A 22718-nucleotide genomic window follows, 5' to 3' on the forward strand; every position below is an offset into this window, starting at 1 on the left:
CCTGTGTGGTGAAAGAAAGCCAGGAGGCGCACTGACAGCCCATGTGACCCTCCTGGGGTAAGCATGTGAAAGGGAGGGTGGCTGGAGCCGTCTGCTCTTGTTATTTCCATGGTTTTGGATAACAACAGCCGGGAGCAAAAAGACGTGACCACTATTATTTTGTTTCTTTATTTTCCTTCCCCAGCGTTTTGCTGAGGAATTCAATCCAGGCATTGTTGGATGTTTTAAGCAATTTCCGATGTAATTTTCATGATGGTGCTTTATGGGGTTAGCAGACATTTTGATTGGGTCTGGGTTTGTTTCGAAATCTGCCGCTACCTGGCTTTGAGCACCGAGATTGATCGTTCAAATCAGGCAACAATGTGACTGTTCAGCTAGAACCCCTCACTGCAGACGCTTCATAGGGAAAGTGTAAGAAAGCAACGGCTTTTTTTTTTTAAAGATTTGAAGCTACATACATTTTAGGTGAGCCTTTCGATTGCATAATATTCCTGTGACTCAAAGTATTCAACCACCCCTGCTGGTTTGTGGTGCTCGGGGCTGGGACATTAGTTGCCCCTTTTATTCTCACTCCTTGCTAAATATCCCTCCATGCAAATTATTCAACAAATGGGACCCCAAATGCAGACCACTGCAGAATGACTGGGTGGGATATGTGTTATTCTAACCCCACCAAAAATGTTTTAGCATTGGTGACTACTAGGAATGGTTAATGAAAACCACAGTCACCGAAGCAGAAGCACATTAAGAAGAAACATTAGGAAAGAATGCACCCAAAGCAATGAATTGCATGCAGTGGTGCGGTTGCTGTAGACAGCACTGTTAGATAAGAAGCCTGACTCCAGCTGTGTTTTTGCAGGAGTCGGGTTAGAAAATGTCATTAACTCAGCTTGTTATTATTCTCATCTCCTTGCTGTTGCACAGAGGCCAAAATTAGCCTAAGCAATGCCTGGCTTGGGGCTACGTCTGATAGGAGTACACAGTCTCAGCTCATTGGCCATGATTATAAAGGGCTTGGGCTGCTGATTCCAATTACGGGGGGGGGGGGGGGCACTTCCTTCAAGATTATTATTAGAGCTGGACAATTTACGGTACACAGCTAATTGTCAAGCACATGGTCAACATATTGTTTGTGCTGTTTATGTACAGGGTGATTGAATAGTAAGTTTACCACATCAACGCACCATAACAGATACATACCATCATTGCACAGAGCTCTAGCAGTTTGAAAATAGCCATATGGCGATTCATTCCTCCTGTGTAGACCAAAGGCTCAGGCTGTCGCATGCTGTCGAGAATGCCATTCTTTCTGTTTACCTTTACACGATCCGAGTGGCCGGTTCTTGACATCACTGACCACCAAGAACAGGGCGCTGCAAGACACCCAGAGTGAGTAGCTGAGCTGACATCTGAACCCCGGACCTCGTAAAGAGAAAATAACCTACATTTTCAGAATAGTTTTCACTTCCCGACTGCTTATTATCCAGTTCTGTGTGTTTTGTATAACTCCTTACTGCAGTGTTTCTGTTTAAATCAGTATACACCAGGCCTGCCAACCTATGCCCTTTTTCTGAAAAGACTCCCAAATGGCAAATCTCTGAAGAGAGGTGGTTTTAGCACTGAGCCCCAACCCCAGTGTATTTCCCCTGTAACTATGCTTACTGAGAGTTATAAAATGTGGATATATCTAAATAACAACACATGTAGATGACTCAAAGGAAATGTAATGCTGGGCTGTCACCGCAAGACCCTGCCATGTGCACAGCTGTTAAGCATTTTGACAACAGCTCCCATGCTTGTAATATGTAGACCCTGGATGAATGATTTACATAAACATGCTTTGCATCATTATCAATGTGTTAGGCTTACAAGTTATAGTGAGACTCCGTGTGCAAGGCTCGCGTTCGTTATGTACGCACACACCCACAGACACAGGCATGGCTATTTTAAGCACAGTAAATGAGGAGCAGCAGCGATAGAAAAGCCGAGATTAAGTCAACGCCTTTAACAGGTCGTATCTAAGAAGCAGACTACTGTATATGTGAACTACAGTATATGCAGTAGGTTAGTTTGGTACTGGAAATGACAAAGTGAAGTCGTCTTCTCACTGAACGAATATCCAGCACAAGCGTGCCTGCCCTGGGAATACAATCAATCAAAATTAAATCAATAAAACATACAGAAACTTTTATTTTATTTTGACACTGTTGGGTTTTACACGCGGGGCCACAGATTCTAAAATCTCTAGATTGGAAGTACACTGCCGCTTAGCTCCATGTAGTGTGTGCTTTGTAGCTACTTGCACGCCTGTACACTGCATTGAGGTAAGACCAGCAAATAATAATAATAATAATAATAATAATAATAATAATAATACCTTCCTGCAATTTTACAGGAAGTGGCTTTATTTTGCCTCTTAGTTTTTTGTTTGTTTGTTTTTCCCCCAATGTTTACACAATATTTCAGTACGCTTCCCAGCGTGTTTATATAACTAAATCAAGCCACCCTGTCCCTAACCCAACCCTAACCTTAAGCAACCCCAGCCCTAAAACCTAACCTTAAACCCTAACCCTAACCCTAAACCTGATGCCCTCAGGACACTTTCTATGGGATATTACTGTGTGCTGCGACGGGCCAGTGCGTCAAAACAAAACATACCCCACACCCAACCCCCATTGTAAAAGCCTGGTGGGGGTGGAAAGCCTTTTTGAGCATCTCGAGAATGACCAATTAGAGTTTCGCTTTCTACTGCTCCGCCCACAAGGGGGTGCACCTCTAGGTGAATGTCATACGTCAGCGCCAATGAAAGCGCACGCCTCCGGTTGCCATGTTGACGCGCCTACGTGAGGTTGGTGTTTGAGACTGGAGTAAAAGGGGGGAGGTAATCAAGATGGCGGCAGCCTGACAGCAGCTGTGGTTTACAGGACAGCGAATCTTTTACAATCAAAACGACAACACCGAAGCCGAGGGGAGTCCAAGAAACAGAAATAGAAACAGAAATAAAATAAGCTCTGTGCGCTAAACCTGCGGACGGCAGGTACGCTGGTTCTTGGCATCGTATTTAATAAATACTATTCAGTAATACCAGACTTCAGTTTTCGCGAAAGAATCCAGAGATGGTACGGTCTTCAGTTTCTGTAAACGGAAGATAATACGTTTACATTAATAATAATAATAATAAATAAATAAATAAATAAATAAATAATTAAACCGCTTAAGCGACGGAATATGATGGAGTTAAACTTAAACAGAAAATAAAGGCATTCATGTAGCATCTGCTGCACGCCAGACTGGGTAAGAATTTTTAATTTTTATTTATTAATTAGTATTGTAATGTAGCTGTAAATCAAGTGCATATTAAAATAACTGCACTGGGTACATTCAAACTGTAGGTATTATTCGGTATACTAGAAGTACGCTTGGAATAAGAGAGCATGTATTAACTGGTCTTGGTAGGACGGCCTTATCAGCACATAAAGGAATGTGTTGTTTGTTATCTTATTGGTCTGTGTTAACGAGTTCAAAGCACATCAAAAAATAGAAAGCACGTTGTGTGTTATCTTTATAATTTACATAGTTGTATGTCAGTCGAGTATAAGCAAAGTATTAAACTGGAGCCAGACATTGGCTATTAGTATTAGTTGTTGCACTCCTAAGTTAGTCAGATCATGTTCACTTTTAATGCCAGGGTGTAATTAATAATGTAACGCAGTGTGAAAAAGTTCCCCACAGACTTGGCATTATCATTTAGAACCAGTCCTACTTTTATATTGTGTCCATTTTGCAAGTTTTATTTGTTTATTCATTTGTGTGTGTATTTATTTATTTATTTCTAGGTCACAGCTGTAGTGGAACTGACCTGTCAGTTATTGGTGGATATTACTGACTGACTGACTGACGGCTGGCTGTTTTGTGTTTACAGTAGTAATCCCACGATTTTGGCTCCGGAGAAAGAGAGGGGGTCTTTCCCCGTTGCAAATCTTCCCGAATCAATACCACAATACCAAAGAAGTCTGTTAGTGCACCTGCAAACCAAGTCTGAAAGTGTTTAAACCCTTTGATTGAACCCCCTGGGCCTGGTACTTGAATTATAAGAGGCTGCATGTGGCACTGATAGCACTGCAAGTTCATTTGACTGTGGAGCAGTGATTTAGTACTGTATAATTTGTAACCTCAACCAAATAAAAAAACACCTTGGAGGGATTCAAGGCCACAAAAAAAATATACAGAACTAAATAGTATTAATGTGAATACCAAGGGCTGTCTGAACTGAGCTCCTGCTGAAAAGGCTATCTGTTTATACCCTGTCAAGTATTATATATTGTATTGTACAGTAGTGGGTCATTCTAACACCACAAAGACACAACTGATTGCAACAGGGCACCAAGGTTCTGGGTTGGAAATCGGTACTATTGGCAGAACCAACTGGGACGACTACCAGAAAGAGTAAAAGAGAGGGATATTTCCTCTGAGAGGATTTTGTGTGCAGAACTGGAACCAGTAGGGCACGTGCCGGACCTAGGGTGAAAATGGACCTGGATGAACCCCAGCAGCTGGACTACCTGACTGACAATGAGCTGATGTCGATGGGGATGGACACCTTCATCCACCGCATTGACTCCACGGAGGTCATCTACCAGCCACGGCGCAAGCGGGCCAAGCTGATTGGGAAGTACCTGATGGGGGACCTGCTCGGGGAGGGCTCCTACGGCAAAGTGAAGGAGATGCTGGACTCGGATACCCTCTGCAGGAGGGCCGTCAAGATCCTGAAGAAGAAGAAGCTGAGGAGGATTCCCAACGGGGAAGCCAACGTCAAAAAGTAAGGACAGCAGTACGGTAGGGATGGAAATGCATGTAAGACTCCTCACTTCATCCTAGCTGCAATCAGGTCATGTGTGGCCTACAGCACAGGTACCAGGATGCAACATTTTAGTGTTGCAGGGATGGGACTAAGACTCCCATTGCACAGCAGTTTGATCCATTCCTGGTTTCACTATGAGTTTAATAAGACACACCTGAGCTTGTTACCTGTATGTGGCTGATCAAGCTCGTATTAAAACCTGGAATGGATGAAGCTGCTATACAATAGGAGTCTTATTTCCATCCTTGGTACAGCATGTAGACACCAATGTATTGAAGTTCATTCCAGCAATAGGGCCCACTTGAAACCCTTGCCTTCTCTGTTGGTTTTGTGTAGGCTGTTTCTGGTTTCATAGTTTTTTAGTTGAACTTTTGTTTGGCCAAAATCAGGAGCGATCTGGCTGTGGCACTTTTACTTTCAAAATTTACTTTCACACAAATGTGTAGTTCATGTGTTGTTTTTTTCTTTTGGTCCAGCTCTGATTGGATGAATCACTTATCTGCCCAGTCCTAAACACTGAAAAATGTATTGGTCTCGGCTAGATTACTGCAATGCTTTGTTTGCTGGCCTTCCTGATTCTAAACGCTGTCGGCTTCGACTGGTTCAAAATGCTGCAGCCACAGGGCTTCCTTGCACTCGCTGTTCACAATACATGACTCCGGTTCTAAAATCACTACATTGGGTCCCTGTTAAGTTCAGGATTGATTTTAGAACTCTGTTTGGCACATCTGTTACCTGTTCTCTCGAGTGCTGTACTTGTTGCTAAGATAAAGGTAAGTGTAAATCACTGCCAGGCCTGCTTGATTTATTGTTGAGGGTAGTTTACCTGGGTAACAGGAATAGGGCAAGTTTACTTAAGCAAGTTAAACAGTTGCTGTTTGAAATTGATACAAGGCAAATATTGTTAACAAATGCATCAAATCCATATTGCCTCTTTGTTTTATTCAAATCACTTGTTGCTGACAATCATTTGATTAATGTTCAGTTCAGTTTATGTAAATATTTCAAATACAATGCAGGGTTGGAAATAAGACTTCCATTCCATATTTTAATACCAGCTTGATTAGCCACAGTCTAGGTGACAAGCTCAGGTGTCTTATTAAACTTATAGTAGACCCAGGAATGGATCAAACTGCTGTGCGGTGGGAGTCTTATTTCCATCCCTGCAGCACTAAAATGCTGCATCCTGGTAGCTGTGCTGTAGGCTGCACATGATCTGCTGCTAGCACGAAGTGATTAGGTACCAGGAAGCAGCAGCAGGAACTTTTCATGAAGTAGCTGTGACTTTGAAATGTCTGCAAGTTCAGACCCAATGTTGCCTTTTTAGATATCGCTGGTTATTTGATTGTGATGACACTTAACGGTAGATATTCTTTACACTATAATGATGTAGCTCCTCATTTGGTGCTATTCTTAGGCATGCTTTCTGGTTTGTGATTGGTCGCCCTAATGAAGAGAACCACTCTCCAGCGTTTGATCTGATTTGAAAATATATTTGCCTCGAGCTGGACCGAGATTTTGCTGTAAATGTGTTTTGAAGGAGTTGAGGAACTGATTACACTCCTTAACAAACAGCCGGTCTGTGAGGAAGACGCTAGAAGCTATTAAAGTGACTGATCGCTGTGCTGCAGAATAATACTTCGATGTGGTGCCATCTGCTTGACATTCTGAGCCCCCTCCACCCTTCCCTGCTCCCTTCCTTTTTAGAAAACCTGTGGGCAAAAGGCCCTTTGATACTGCTGGTGAGTATTTAGCAAGTCCTGTCATTAGTTTCATCAACCGTTTGGTCTACACAGGGATTGCCACCACCGCATCAGCAGGCTTTGAAGCACTGTCTTAAAGGTCAGAGATGAAACGTACCGTAACATTTGTGTTCATGCGAAATGGAGGTATTTAGCAGTGCGACTTTCTTTAGTGTTGCGTGTGCTGCAGTTCTGTTCTTTTGAGATGCGGTATCCTGTATGGTTTGGTTCTTAAGTTAGCCTATGTACACGGCTTCATGATCTCACCGTAATCCCCTTACTGCTGCAAGTAGTAGCCTGCTTGGGTGGCTAAATAAGTACAAAGCGGAGAAGGGGGGGAAGGTGTAATCATTAAAGCAAACTGGACTGCCAGTCGGATCTGTGTTCTAGATACAGTAGCAGGCTAATTCTGGAAGAATGCAGAAGCCTGAACAGAAAATTGGGGTCTCTGTATCTTTTATCCATAACCTGTTAAACACTCCGTAGTGCTAAACTTAGAACTATCAAAAATCATTTGAAAACGTTCAGATAGGTTGATATTGGACTGCAGATTACAGATTGAGTGTGCAGTGTAATTTGTCTTCAAGAAATACCTGGCCTTTTGAAGTTGGAAACTGTTTTTTCATGCACTAAACTTCCAGACAGAGTACGAGCTTGGTGTAGGCATTGTTATTTATTTATTTGGTAGGCACCTTTATCCAAGGCGACTCACAGGTGTTGCATGGCACTACAGGGTTATAATGCAAGATTCATATTTAAATAGTGTAGTTTACAGTGAGTTCAATAATACTAATAGAATACAATATGAAATAGGATGCAACAAGTTACATCTACAATGATGTAGTAATGCAATAATACGTTGGCTGTGGATCCAGTAATGTGCAGTTTTTCCGCACCTCTTTGTGCAGCCTCTCCTCATATGGGCATGGTTTTGATTTTACTAGTACAGCACTCTCTTCATTCAGAACATTTCTGTGTCTGCATTCCACTCTGCGAAGGCAGCCACAACGGGTTGGATTAAGGAGTGGCGCAGCAGTAGGATGGTGTGGTATTGCATAACTGCTTAAAACAAGGCTTTTCATTGCTACACCCTTGCAATGCTTTTGCCTGGTTTTGCCTTTATTTATTTACAACTCAGTTAAACCTTTTATAAGCTTTTTTGTTTACGTACATATATTTATATATTTATTTAAAATGTGTAGTTTTATATATTCATCATTTTGTCCATACTTCTAAACCATTTTTATGTACTGTGTTGTACTCTGCTCTTTGTTTTCAATCCCTGGCTGTACCAGCATTGTATTCAAGGTTAATCAAGCTGCCCCTGACCTCTGTGTTTAACATCAAGATTATCGTACACACCTGTGTTAGATAGATGGGTCCTTTTTTTTTTTTAGATTTTGTTGTTGTGTGAAATACAGTAAACGTGTGTGTCAAGTTGTTTGTAAAGAAACGAACAAGTGCGTGCAGTTCAGCGGAGCCCGAGTTTGGCAGTGAAGGTTTAACATGTGCTGTAAAAAGTAATTGGGGTGGAAAGGGAAACTTTAAACACTTTTTAGTATGTGTGTTCTGTACGCGGTGGTTGTGTATGTATTATATTTTTGGGAATAAATGTACAAATAAATACCAGATCTGGTTCTGTCCCAGTGGCAGCGCCAAACCAGTAGTAAATGAGGGCAGTTCAAAAGCCTTTAACTGGGCACAGCTGCCCTGCCACTTTTAGTTTCTAACTCTAGTGGTCAGTGTGTGTTTGTGTATTGAATTGCTATAAAATACTAGAAGCTATTTTTAATCTCTGCTCACTTTTACTAAATCCCAAAGCTTCCCTTTTTTATCAGCATGAGTAATGGTCGTTTTAATTTAGCATGCTGTAGAACTGTATGTGGGATCTGTAAACTGCTGCGCTCTAGCCAATTTTGCTCTGACTTGACACAGCAGATGTTCGCTGTACAATAAACTGGACTCCTGGAACAAACGCAGAAGGGACTTAAAGATGCAGAAATATATATTGATTAAAGCTGGTTTAAAAATCCATGTGGTTTGGCTGCTTTTCCCACCTCCTCCTGCTCTTCCGTTCACATATTAAAACCAATTCGGCGTGAAAGGGGGTCAGTTATATAACATGCAAGATGACTCGGATGGCATCCAGAAACTTCAGCTACTGTAACTGCGGGCTGGTATTCAAAATACTAAAATAGTTTTACAGTGATTAGTCTGTGTATTTAATTGAAGTCTGTTCCCATTTAAATACCGTGAGGCAGGACGCACAACAGGCAATCTGTTTCAACTTGCCGTACACACACTGCGCACCTCTGTACGCTGCTTAAACTCAATTCATTATTTTAAACACTCTGGGTTCAGTTATCGATTATCCTATTGAACCAAAACCAGTGAAACCGCATCAAAATTGATTGGGCTCTGCAAGCCTGTGTGGTTGAAGATTTGGAAACTTAAAAGGCAAGATCCGTTTCAGCACAGCTATTAGGTTAATACTGGATCATATTTAGTTAGCTTCACCCCCATGTACTTTCAAATTGTTGTAGATATTTGAGATAAACTTGTACGTTAATTTAGAATTTTTCATTAAGGAGTATTATTCATACAGTTGAATTGAAGCGAAAGCATGAATAGTAAATCTTGCCGATTGGATAAATGGAAGGTTATTATTGTTTTGTATTTATTTCTTAGCAGACGCCCTTATCCAGGGCGACTTACAATTGTTCCAAGATATCACATTATTTTTACATACAATTACCCATTTATACAGTTGGGTTTTTACTGGAGCAATCTAGGTTAAGTACCTTGCTCAAGGGTACAGCAGCAGTGTCCCCCATCTGGGATTGAACCCACGACCCTCCGGTCAAGAGTCCAGAGCCCTAACCACTACTCCTCTCTGCTGCAATCCACACAGTTGCTTGTTAAGGATGAGAAAAGGTACTGTTTAAAAGTAACTGCGCTCCCGGGGTCACTGTGCACCTAATACCAGACGTACTGTACTCTAGTGAATACTCTTAATTGCCACAATGCAATCGAGAAGCTAGTTACAGAAGAAACCCATCTTGTAGATTTCATTTGTGCTGCACGCTGCAGGCAGTGTTTTCTAAGATCGCCCCGCAAGCCGTTCCGACATTGTGCGCTAATGCTTTGCAAGCTCCATTTGAAGTGGGAACGTTGGGGTGGACACACTCAGTTTTGACTGTTGGGCAATAACTGCTGAAGATGAATATTGCTGCCTGTCGGCTTCTCTCTCCCTCTCTCTACCTACCAATAGACACAGTACAGCCTGTGCTGCTACCTGCCCTAAGATAGGTTTACAAAAGAGATGGCAACCGATCAGTCTGCCCATTTTTTTTATTTTAGACTTCTAATGCACACCACAAATAAATGCAAAAGCAAAAATGGTTAGTACAGTTTGTTAAAGGTATTCATCTTCACCTGGATTTCCATACCATTCTCAAGATTTATTTTAAATCATTCTGGCTAAACAGATTAAAAACAACTGTCCTCTCTTTTTTTAGCCTGGCATTTAACTTGCTAGCTGCTTTTTATAATGCATATACACAGAGAACCTATGCAAACTAACTTGACTGTTAAGAGTAATAGGGCTTCTGCCTTATCTTAACTACAGCTTGGAATGCATGAGCTTTTGAAAAACCTCAGTAACCCCTTGTATTTGGGAGTTTTTTAGCCCAGATAACCCAAGGTGCTTCCTGTTACCGCTTGCAGTTATAATCTTGCTGCTGTGGTTGGACACTAAAGGCACAGGGAGGTCCAGACAAGTCAAGGTCATCGGTCAGTGTGTTTTTTTTTGTGTAGATTCAGTTTGTTCCAGGTAAACTCAGCTTTCTGAATTCTAGATGCCTGAATTCTGAGTAGCATCCACTAGCTGGAATTCCTCGATAGCATAGCAGTTGACCTCTGTGCTGTCTAACCCAGTGCCACAGTATATCCCTGATACAGTCACGATATACCTGATGTACCTGGCTGCACTGTCACCTTCTCTTGTGCTGTAGTTTGTTTATGTTCAATTCTGGCTCAGCTCTTCACCAGAGAATATCTCTTGAGTATGTCTGATACCCTAGTCCCCACTTTCCCTTCTTTATTCTCAGCTGAAGAGCTTTAAGGCTTTTAACCTGTCCTCATAGCTCATGTCATTTAAGTCCTGGGATCATCCTAGCTGTCCTTCATAGATATTTCATACCACATGTCAAACAAATGTCACAGAGAATTACAAGACACAAGGAAACCCTACCCAGGAAGCCTTGTGTAATTAATCTTTGCAGAGTACGGTGCGTTCGCATGTTATGAAACTGAGGGAGTGCCCCGTCTTGCAAAACACTAGTTATCATCACCGTGGACAGCAGTGTAAGAAATAAAATTACTGAGGCCAGTGACCTTTTGATGCATGTCAGGGATGTACATGAGACTCCTGATGCATAGCAGTTTTACCCATTCTAGATGTTACTACAGACTTTATCAGCCACAGTGCGTAGGTAACAAGCTCAGGTGTGTCTTATTAAACTCTTAGCAAAACCAGGATTGGATCAAACTGCAAAGCAATGGGAGGTTTGGAATCTGAAATTAGCTAGCTAACTGGTTTTGTCCCAGTGTAGTACCAGGCATCATATTTGGGTTTCTGGAAAATTGTTTAGAACAGCAACTACTGGCTGACGGTCAGAAGAATTGACGTTTTTCCTTTCACAAACAGTTGTGCACATTGCATTAAAAAAAAAAAAAAACCTTGGTAAATTGCTTGTTGTTTTTTCGTTTTGTTTTCCTCACCAGATTTATCTTTCCTTTTGTTTCTTTCAGAGAAATCCAGCTGCTACGGAGACTGAGGCACAAAAATGTGATTCAGTTGGTCGACGTGCTGTACAACGAAGAGAAGCAGAAAATATATCCTTTATCACCACCTTGACACTGTTGAAGAACATCTTTGTCTAGGATATGTCTTGGTAAAATTACCAGTTATAACCTACCTCCAATATTATCCTGGTAGTTTAACTAATTCACAGCACACTCTTCTGCTTTTTTCACTACTTCTGACCTAAATTAACTTCAAAGCAACCTTTTTCTTTCTACTAATTCATCGTTTATTTAAAGTCATTTTAAATGTGGATAGTCTATTGCTTTAGTTAATGTCCGCTAATTAATGATTGAATTTTCAAGCCATTTAAAATAATCATTTGTAGTGTTTGTAATTTTCGTTCTTTAAAGCTATTGCATTAAAGTTAATTTTAAATGAATTCCTAGCAATTATTAGTAAAGCATGTTGAACCTGCGTTGCCTGCAAATTGTAACACAACGGCTCAATCAGTGTTCACGTTGTATTGCAGATAGCCCTTAAATTACGTTTAATGTAATACATGAGAATCTGAACCACTCGTGTCATTAATGTACATTTACTTTGATTTCCAAGAGGCCTCTGATAAACAAGCCTTGGGCTCCACTGCATGAGTTCAATAGCTGCAAGTTAACTTGCTGCAGTGTCTCCTTGTGGCCACTGGAGGTCTCTGTTTACTTGCTGCAGCAGTAACCTTCAGCAACAGCCCAGTCTATTACAACCCACACCCTGCACTGTACAGATGTGGCCATAAATTTGCATCACCTAGAATTTTAGGAATGAGACATGGGGGGGGGGGGGGGGAAAGGAAGGGTCATCCTAGTTTGACTGTTCTGGGCTAGCTGGAGCAGGAGCTTTTCATAATTTAAATAAAATAAATAATTATCATTTTTCTTTCCTACTACACCAAGCATTCTGTTTTTTCCTTTATTAGTTGTTCATGTACTTGTGTTCATTATAAAAACACACTTGCCTTGATCGAGAATATCTGCTGTGTTGGTGAAAAGTCTGCTTATTGGCTTCCTGTAAAAAGAAAAAAAGAAGGGGGTGTGCTGTAGAGAAAATGATCTGAAGTAATTGTATGCTGTCAGCTTGATATTCATTTCAAGGCTTTTTTTACTTGCGTAGTTGATTTCAAGCATCTCTGTCTTTGTGGCTAGAAGTACATTTTTCCCCTTTTTGTCTTTTTTTTTTTTTTTTTTGTAACTTGTTGATTTCTGCAGTTTGTCAAGTCTAATTAAAAAAAAAAAAAAAAAAAAAAAAACCATCTAGCCTTCAAAGATTAGTTGGCACAGCTCCATGTTTTCCTGTGAGTGGCACACTGTTTTTTCTTGTCCTTCCTTCCTTTTAAGAATTCGTAACAGCTTGTCATACCGGCTAAAATGACCCTCGCAGTCATTATTGCATTCCTAGCATCAGAATCAGTCTTGGTTTGAGGGAGGGAGCGAGGGGTGAGATTCAATTCTCTGCATTTTCAATTCTCGCAAATTTACAGTGGTGAACTTACATAATGATTCCCTATGGTGAATCGCACTGTCTTGGTTTCCGTTAATGTATAACATCTTGTTTGAATAGATGTTTATTTGTGTAGGATGCTAGTGATATTCCACATGGTTTTCTTAACCCTTCCTGTACGTATATGGTAATGGAGTATTGTGTATGTGGAATGCAGGAAATGCTAGACAGTGTTCCCGAAAAATGCTTTCCAGTATTTCAGACTCACGGGTGAGTATTGTACCATTTTAACACCTATAATCCTGAACATCAGCCAGCAGAATACACCCTGATTTCTCTAGTGGGTTCCATTCATTGGAGTCTAATTATTTTGTCCTATAATGAAACTTTGTGGTCAGACCTTTCATGTTTTAGTGATTTGCTGTTGCATTTCAGATCAGCTCAAGCTCCTGTTCTACAACTTAGTGCTAAACCACGCAGAGCCAGGACAGTACTCTTTGTTCTTAGATTGTGTTTAAATGTGAAACGTCCCGAAGTCTGCATTTTATTTGCTGTAGTAAAACTAAGATCAGTGTTCATGTAAATAGATTAACGCCCCTGACCTCAGGTGCGCGATGCACAGAATAGGTGTGGTGACTCTAATGTCACGATACAGTACGTATCACGAAATGCAGGAGGTCAATATATATATATATATATATATACACATATCACAGTACTGGTCCAGATTGACTATTTGTATGATGCATAGCAACATTAAATGATCTAAAATGAAATGGGATAGGGAGAGTATGTATCCCATACCACTTATAAAACACCCTTAATTCAAGAACCATTGGTGAACTGAAATTAGCTCTGTTTGCGCTTTTGGTTTTGTATCACAATACAAAGACTACATACCTTTAGTACGATGTGATGTATCATGTAAAGAAAGTGTCTGATTCATTGCTGCATGATGAATTGTAAGACCCCTTGTACAGAATGTGATTTAACACAAACTACCGTTGGAATTGCTGCCTGTCTCACTTGGTGTTCTGCTCTGTTTTGCATTTCGCAGGTACTTCTGCCAGCTAATCGATGGTTTAGAATATTTGCACAGCCAGGGAATTGTCCACAAAGACATTAAACCAGGGAATCTCCTGCTGACGACAGACGGCACTCTGAAGATCTCTGATCTGGGAGTGGCTGAGGTATGATATGAATGGGCCTTACTCCGGGGCCTGGTTTAATTAAAAACGTTTAATTAAAGAGAACTATGGTCTCTTTCAGTGGCGAAACACATTTGCTTTGGAGGGTTGGGGATGTCTTGAAAACTAAATACGCAGCTAAAATTTTCTCTCCTAGGCTAAATCTACATTTCAACATTGTACACAAGTCATTTTATATATAAAACATCTACCATAGCTACAGAATTTAGAGTCGTTGCAGGGATGGAAATAAACACTTATTGCATAGCAGTTTTAACAAGACACACCTGAGCTTGCTGCGTACACACTGAGGCTAATCAAGCTTGTATTAAAACCTGGAATGGGTGAAACTGCTATGCAGTAGGAGTCTTATTTCCATCCCTGGGTTAGTTAGTTTAGCAGTGACTTTTCAAAACCAGATTTGTAAATTTGTTCCCCCCCCCCACCCCCCCCACCCCCCCCCCCCCCCCCCCCCTCCCCAGGCGTTGCATCCGTTTGCAAAGGACGACACGTGTAGACAAGTCAAGGGTCACCAGCATTCCAGCCCCCGAAATAGCCAACGGCTTGGACACGTTTTCGGGGTTCAAAGTGGACATTTGGTCCGCTGGTGTCACGCTGTAAGTGAAAATACAACTAAAATCAAGTGTACCTCTTTGTTTTAACTAACTAGTTATAGATTGAGCTGTAGTGGCTATTGAAACTTTGGTTGCGAACGAAAATTGACTTGTTACTGATTTATGGAGTAAGACTGGTGAGGCTGTAGTTCGGTAATGCAGGAGGGTAGTAAATGGTTTATTATCCACTCCACCCTTAATCTAAGTCTTTAAACAAATCAGTCCCTATCTAACACTATTATCTTGGAGGGACAGATTCAATTTTTGTAATTTATTTGCTTGATTGATAGTGTCTGCAATGTAATAATGTTTTATAATGCAATAATGCCGGGATTAGTCAGAAAGCGACTGTGTGTGTGTGTACACGCATCTCTCCTCAGAAAGTGTTGGTTTTTTTCTATGCAGTACTTGATTAAATAAGGAATGAATTGGACCATGTCCTTTCTTTTTCTTAGATATAACATTACAACCGGCCTGTATCCGTTCGAAGGGGACAACATCTATAAGCTATTTGAAAACATTGGCAAGGGAGACTACAGCATTCCTGAGGACTGCGGGCCCCTGCTGTCAGACCTGCTGAGAGGTAAGGGACTCTGACGCTGAAACCGCTAAAAAAAAAGAATGATTAAAAAGGGACGACTTTCGCCCGTCCCGAACACTTCCATCTGCATTAGAGGCTAGGTTCTGGTGCACTAATCTTACCTTGATGTTGCTTGTTTTGTTGTAGGTGTAAATTCAGGTTATATCCAAAATATTGTACAATGTGGAAAGCCTTGCAGCCATACTCCAAACCACTTGAGTGTCAGAGCTCACTAAAAGGGCTTTTTGTCTCAATATGAGCAACCATTAACTTACCACCGTTAAGTGAGCACTGCCACTCAAGTGTTATTTCTGAATATAACAGCTGATTATGGAAATAAGACTCCTGTTGCAAAGCAGTTTCAACCATTCCATGTTTTACCAAGACCTTGATTGGCCACAGTGTATAGAAACGCTCAGGTGTGTCTTATTAAGCTGCTATGCAATGGGAGTCTTGTTTCCATCCCTGCAGTTCGTGCATAAAAGTACGATGTATTGTGCTATAATAATGTAGTTCAGCAGAGGGCACTGTTTTGACAGTATGGGAGTTTTTTTTAATTTTTTTTTATTCCGTTTGCTACAATGCACCAGACCTTCTTTAGAATTTAGAATTAACCTCTCCAGATTGGCTTCCATCTAGTCCAGGCTTCTATGAATAGTGTTGACAAAGCTGGTTGGCTTGAATGACTTTATATTAACAATGCTGGTTAATGGAAGCGGAACAGTTTTAGAAGAGGTTTCAGTGACTCCTTCTTAGAAAGGTGGGAGTGATACAACTGCAGACTCCCACACAGCGTCTCGATGACTGGGAGACTGGCGGCACTGGGGCTCGTTCTTATTCACCCTTTCCCTAGCGAGAGACACTGAAATATATCGCGTTGCTTGCGCCCTTGCCTAACCCCAAGAAGCCTGAACACTATGATGGCTGTAAATTTCAAAGACTATTGAAGGTCTACGTGTGGTTCAGTTTCACGTGCTAGGATGGTTATTTGAATAAAATCCGTGAAGATGACTGGTTAGCCCAAAGGAAAGACGAGTGTGGCTCAGTCCTGGACTGCCAGAAGATGTAAATTGCCCCAGACTCCTGCTGATGAAGATAAAGATATATTCCCCACAAAAGGATTATACTGAAATCTTCCTGCCTGTAAGATATCTAGGGTCTAAAATATCGTCGTAACTAGAGAAGTTCAGCCTAGCCTTAAGCCTCTTCACAGGCACCACTACCCAAAGTCGGCAGGATAGGTTATGAATGTCCCATCTGGACTGGGTGTGGCTTCTGTGGTCATATTCCCTTTTCATTGCGGACATGCTTTGGGGATCTGTCTAAGGCAGTGATGTTAAAGTACCCCTAACTATCTCAGTTTCCTGTTATAACCACGAACTTAATACAGGGATGGAAATAAGATTCCTATTGCATTGCAGTTTCACCCATTCTAGGTCTACTGCGAACTTGATTAGCCACAGTGTACAGGTAACAAGCTCAGGTGTGTCCTTATTTAACTTGTAGAAACAATTAGGAATGGATCAAACTGCTGTGCAACAGGAGTCTTATTTCCATTCCCTTTATGCCTGTTTTTTCTGAGACCCGCACTGACTGCCTCCTGAGATTTTAAACAGTCTGTAGCTATAATGCTTGCACTATGATCTCCAATGCAAATGAAAGTAAATTACACTAATTAAAAAAAGACAATGATAATAATTAACTATAGGGGGTAATTGAGAAGTAACAATACATGTGTAATGCAGGACACGCTATTGTTAAAATAAAAATATATGACAGCAGGCTTTATGCTAATATAACTTATTAGATATGTTGGTGTTTGCAAATCGCTATTTTTGTCAGACACCTGGCAGAGTAAAGACTTGTGCTTTTTACAAAGTGTTGTGCATGTTGGTGTTGCTGTGGTGATTGTAACCTCTCAATTTGATTGATTTATTTTTGTTTGTTTTAGGCATGCTTGAATATGACCCAGCAAAGAGGTTCTCAATACAACACATAAGACAACACAAGTAAGGATTTTTCTGTACTGTTAGTGTCATGCTCATTTGAATATCATACCCAAGTTAAATTTATATCCCAGCAGTAATTATTTAAACTGTGGTATAATTTAGATCATGATGTAGATCATGTTATATAACCTAGTTTTATTTAGATTATTGCTGTTTCAGAAAAAAAATAAAACACTGATTCATTTTACAGAGATGGGAATAAATGCAGTTGACAAATCCTTGCACTATCTAGTTGAAACGATAACTGTTTTTGACACAGGTGTGTTTTTCTAGCCTGTCATAATGGGTATGTGTATCACCGGCAAAATCAGCAGGCTAATTATCAACAGGATGCTGAGAAGACTTTTTAGTATTTGTACGTTTTTGTTTTTTTCTATCTCCTTTGGTCATGAATTTCTAAAACCTTGTGTGGTGTGTTTGAGAAGTCGCTTTGCCATAACTTTGAAATGCATTATAAATTATTATTATTATTATTTATTTCTTAGCAGACGCCCTTATCCAGGGCGACTTACAATTGTTGCAAGATTCACATTATTTATACATACAATTACATTATTATTATTATTTTTTTTTTTTTTTTACACATACAATTACCCATTTATACAGTTGGGTTTTTACTGGAGCAATCTAGGTAAAGTACCTTGCTCAAGGGTACAGCAGCAGTGTCCCCCACCTGGGATTGAACCCACAACCCTCCGGTCAAGAGTCCAGAGCCCTAACCACTACTCCACACTGCTGCCCAAATAAATAGAATACATAGATAGGAAACTTTAACATGGTCCAATGTGCACACAGTGACCTGTGTACTTTCAGTGTACTTTCAAAGCCCTTTTAAGTACTCCGCGAAATTACACCAGCAATTTGAACGATGCTTGAAATTGTTGTTTGGTTGGTGTTGGAGCAGAGCTATTTTGGAGAGGAAAGGCGTGGTTTAATGTTAGAGATGAAGCACATTACACAACACCCTTCTCTGAAGAGCTTGCAGCGTCCTGGTCCCTCTGAAACATGCCTCCCCCTTCCAGGTCATGCTGCTGGAATCGAGTCTCTGCACAGGTCTGGCTTGGTGCTAGGGAGAGGCGCAGGGATTAGACATTGCCACCTCCACCAGACTGTTTGATCTGCATGTGAATACGCCTCAGTGTTTTTCTGTTCGTGCTGCACGAACCAATTATTGGGATTCAGGTCTCCACAGAAATCAGGTGCTACAGTCGCTACTTCTTGTGCTACAGTCGCTACTGTGTGTTTGCACAAAAGGGATGAAATGTGATTTATGAGGTGTGACAGGCTTTTAAAATTGATGCCGGGTCTCCTTAAATTTCTAAACAGAGGGGCCCTTTGAAATATAATGGCCTGTTATCTGCCTATTACACCCTAACTGCAGATGATGAGATGTGTAAATGGATGTGGGGAGGGAGCAGGGGAGTTGTCAGCGGTTCACAGGGTTGCTTGGGTGTGGTTCTCAATACCAGATCTTAAGAAAATGGCAAAATAACCAGCCTGATTTTATTTTTTCCCACTAGCAGTCAGACCACTTTTCTAAATTGTATGTAAAACACTGTCATGTGTAGTTATTGCAAAGTGCAATTAGTGTGTTAACCACAAGACTACAGTCTGCATTTTGACATCAATACGGGTCTTATGACAATGGCCCTACTGCTTTCACTGTCAGGGTCTCACACGTGAGGTCATCCTTCTTTAAGACAGGTAGCGCGCACACACGCACACACACGTAGGTAGAGGTAGAAGAATGAATATTTTCTGTCTCAATGCAATCTTAAGCTTTTGCATGCATTACCTTTATCGTGACTCAGGTTTCCTCAGTGAAGCATAGGTTTGAAAAACACGTCGCTCCCAGCAGGACTTCTAACGTCGAAGTCTGACCCTTCCGCTTGCAAGCCTTTTCCTTGTGGACCCCAAGCTTGCAGTCTGAGAACCCATTTTAATTCCTGCCTGTTTCTGTTGGCACTGCCTAATTGGACAGACTTTATTGTTCGATAAATGCATTTAAAGATTATTTTTTGGCTTGAATTTCTGTGTCTCTTTTTATAAGCGCCTTTTTTCTTTTCTGGAGTGTTGATGGTGCCTGACTACATTAGGACTGATGTTAATTGCAAAAGGCAGCCTGCGGTTGCCGTGGTTACGAATGACCGCAGCATACCCGTTCGCTCGCCTGATCTCCTCATGCTCTCCCACTGCAGGGGAAGGAGAGGAAAAAAATAATAATGATCACGCTTGCTGAGCCGTCTTCTGTGGGAGGATAAACTCTTTTAAACTGTGAGGTGTGTGTTTTTTTTATTTAAATAATTACTGCTTCACACCTACCTCTTTCTTGCATCACCTTCATCTATTCCTCCTGTTAAAAAAAAAAAGCAGGCAAGCAAATGGTGCTTTTTACTGATACAGGAAAAGTGTATTACCTTACAGCTTAAAAAAAATGTGTGTATATATATATATATATATATATATATATATATATATATATATATATATATATATATAATATATTATTTTTTCCCCCTATCTTTGTCTCGTCCTGTCCTATTTCTGTCTGTATCACAAATAAAAATACAATAAAATAAAGTACAGTGCATAAATATTAAACAGAGAAAAGGGCAGCCAGGCTTTTAAATTCCTTGCGTAGCTCTTTGCAGGTGTTCTTGTTCAGGGGGATTTGAGATTGGCTCGGGCCCCACACTGGAGTGCATGCATTTTTAATTCCCCGGCTCCTTGGGTATCTCTCCTCAAGAAGGGGGCGCGTTGCTGTGCAGTTCAGCGGTTATTGCCCTTTCCATTTAAAAGAATCTTCTGTGGCAGGGTCCCTGTGGCTCTAAAAGACCCCTATCTGTGAGCTATCATTACTATTAATTGGGTTATTATTAGTAACGGTTATAATTCCTACCGTTTCTGTGTATATAAGGCATGGGGGGGTGATCTGTTCTGCTATTTTCTTGTACTGTGATCCCTAATTTCACCGCCTGACTTAAAAACAAAACTTGAAACAGTGAATAAGCAAAGGGCTTATGTATAGTAAGTTATAAGTCATGCATGAGAAATCAAGCAAGCACTGCTAAGCATCTCTCAGAAATGACATCTCTTAACAAAGAGGCACCCTACACGCAGCGTGTTACGTTATAGTGCAATGCATACTGCCAGTATGGCCTAACCGTGAATCAAGACTTTCCCTTTTAAGGTAAATGTTGAAATTGTCTTTTAAATTAAAGTGTAATTGGTCTGTCGCTGCAGTCTGGGAATCATGCTCCAGAGAGTCAGGGCTTTACACTTTATATATATAAAATTATTTTTTTCCCAGTCATTGCAATACAAGTGTTCTGCCTTGTCTTCCTTCGTGCCATCTTGTGAATATCTCTGAAGGTGTTTGTTGGTCCCCCGTCAGCAGGATTTCTCCTCCTCTGCTCTCTGTGTGGGTGCTGTTTAACCTCAAGTGCTCAAGCTCCTGTTCAGCTCCAGTAGCCTCAGTGGCAGCAGCTGTTTCTGTTGCTGCAGAGGCAGCTGTTACCTCCAGCAGTGCTAATGCACTGTTGGGGTGGCTGCAGATACCACTGGCTAAATGGGTTACCTATTAAAGATTTGATGACTTTCATGCACAAGGCCTCTAGCTTGCCTGCGCTTGTTCTGCTGGCTTTGCATAGAAAGAGTGTTGTTCGGTGGGGACTGTCTGGCCCATTGACACTAATATCTGTTCATTTTTTATCAGTCCTACCCTTATGAAAGTTTACTGCAGTATACCGCAGTAAAAGCACAGTTACTTTAGTGTAGACCGTGTGATAAAGCACACAGGAGTACGCTTTCATTCATTCATTCATTTATTTTACTGTTTTTCATGTATTTAACACTCCAAATTAACGACTTCATTATGTACAAGGGAAAGAATGACTTCCACAGGCTGGTGTGTTCGGTGAGGTGAGTGGAGGGGAGACCAGAGAGAAATTAGTTTTGTGATCCCGTACAGTAAGCTGTTGGTTCAGGAGGAGCAAGGGTCAGACTGAAGCCGCCTTTCAGAAAAGCAGCGCTTGCTTAACCAGCATGGGCCTCTCTGTCGTGAGTAGGCAGCGGTTGATTACCAGGGTTGTAATTTTATTAGAGAGTTGTGCATGGGGTTTAAGTAGCTGGAGGTGGAAAAGCAAAGATATATATTTTAATGCACTGAAAAAAGTACGGCCTGCGATTCATGGCTACTGCTTTCACCCTTTCCTTTAGGGAGTGCCCACGCATCTGTCTCAATCTAGTGTCTTGTAAGTGTATTCGGCTCTGATGATGTGGTGAGGGGACTGCCCGCGCTTGAGGAGAAAGCTTGCTTTAATGAGCCAAGAGGGTGTTCAAGGGCATTGGTTGACTAACACGCATGAGTGTGCAGGAAAGCTCTAGTTGTTCATCAAATTGTTTATTTAAAAAGAACAGATTCAAATTGCAGGGATGGAAATAAGACTCCTGTTGCATTGCAGTTTCATCCATTCCAGGTTTTACTATGAACTTGATTAGCCGCAGTGTTTAATATCTAGCTAACAAGCTCAGGTGTGTCTCGATTAAACTCTCTAGTAAAAGCAGGAATGGATAAAAGCGCTATGCAATGGGAGTTTTATTTCCATCCCTGGATTGACCTGGAGAACGGGAGGGGAGTGGAGGATATTCAAACTGTAACCCCTTTTTTTGCTGTATCCCTCTTTTGTGAGTTTCCCAAAGTGTTTGTCAGGAAGCAATTTATACACTGCAGTTTAAACAGGTGTCAAAGACAGAAGAACCCTTTTTAATTCTCAGCATTTTTTTTTTTAAATTTCCTAATAATGAAAAGGGGGAATCCAGCAGATCAAGCACCCAGTCCTTGTGCTATAATGAAGAAGAATCGTAAAGAGCGGCTTTGATATTCATTAGGGGAATATCAGGGCTTCGGGGTGCATCAGCTGTTTTGCGCCTCGCTCTCGTTAACAGAAAACACTTCTTAATTCATCCCACTTCTTTCCTGTGCGTGGGATATGGCCCCAAGGTGAACGGATGAGGAATCTCATTGATGAGTTGTTCACAGCTTTGCCTGCCTGTCTGTTAATGGAGGTGTCTAGCATGCAAGGCTAAATTAACGATGTAGTCATGAATCATTTCGAGGGGGGGGGGGGGGGGCTGGTGCGCGGGAGTTGGTGTGCAGAGGTGATGCCGTTCTGATTTTCGATCTTGCGATGATTTGTCTCTCCGCATCAGCATCATTGGAGTTGGAATTTAAACCTGCGAAGATACTGTCTGCCAGGATTCATTTTAGTTTCATGGGTTGACTGGCAGGTGTGCAAGTATTGTACCACAGCAGTCAGCAAGCTTCTCTGTTCAGATTAAGTATTAGATTGCCCTGAAGCATAACCCCTTTTTTTTTAACATTACTTTTTTTTTCCCCAGCACATACAATAACCATTTTTATTGGTG

At 41.1% G+C, this 22718-nt stretch overlaps 1 protein-coding gene across 1 annotated transcript in view; it reads left to right on the forward strand.

Annotated features, from left to right (window-relative positions):
• Window positions 1-2816: 2816 nt before the first annotated feature.
• The window catches only part of LOC117428959 (serine/threonine-protein kinase STK11), a 36021-nt gene continuing 16119 nt past the window's right edge, over window positions 2817-22718 (forward strand). The window contains 10 exon segments of the mRNA XM_059015206.1: window positions 2817-3294; window positions 3837-4819; window positions 11416-11499; window positions 13082-13171; window positions 13959-14091; window positions 14571-14601; window positions 14604-14636; window positions 14639-14705; window positions 15158-15285; window positions 17234-17291. Coding sequence (XP_058871189.1) covers window positions 4530-4819; window positions 11416-11499; window positions 13082-13171; window positions 13959-14091; window positions 14571-14601; window positions 14604-14636; window positions 14639-14705; window positions 15158-15285; window positions 17234-17291 — 914 coding nt within the window. The 5' untranslated portion in view covers window positions 2817-3294; window positions 3837-4529.

The sequence above is a fragment of the Acipenser ruthenus genome, chromosome 49 (assembly GCF_902713425.1).
Source record: "Acipenser ruthenus chromosome 49, fAciRut3.2 maternal haplotype, whole genome shotgun sequence".
NCBI lineage: Eukaryota > Metazoa > Chordata > Actinopteri > Acipenseriformes > Acipenseridae > Acipenser > Acipenser ruthenus.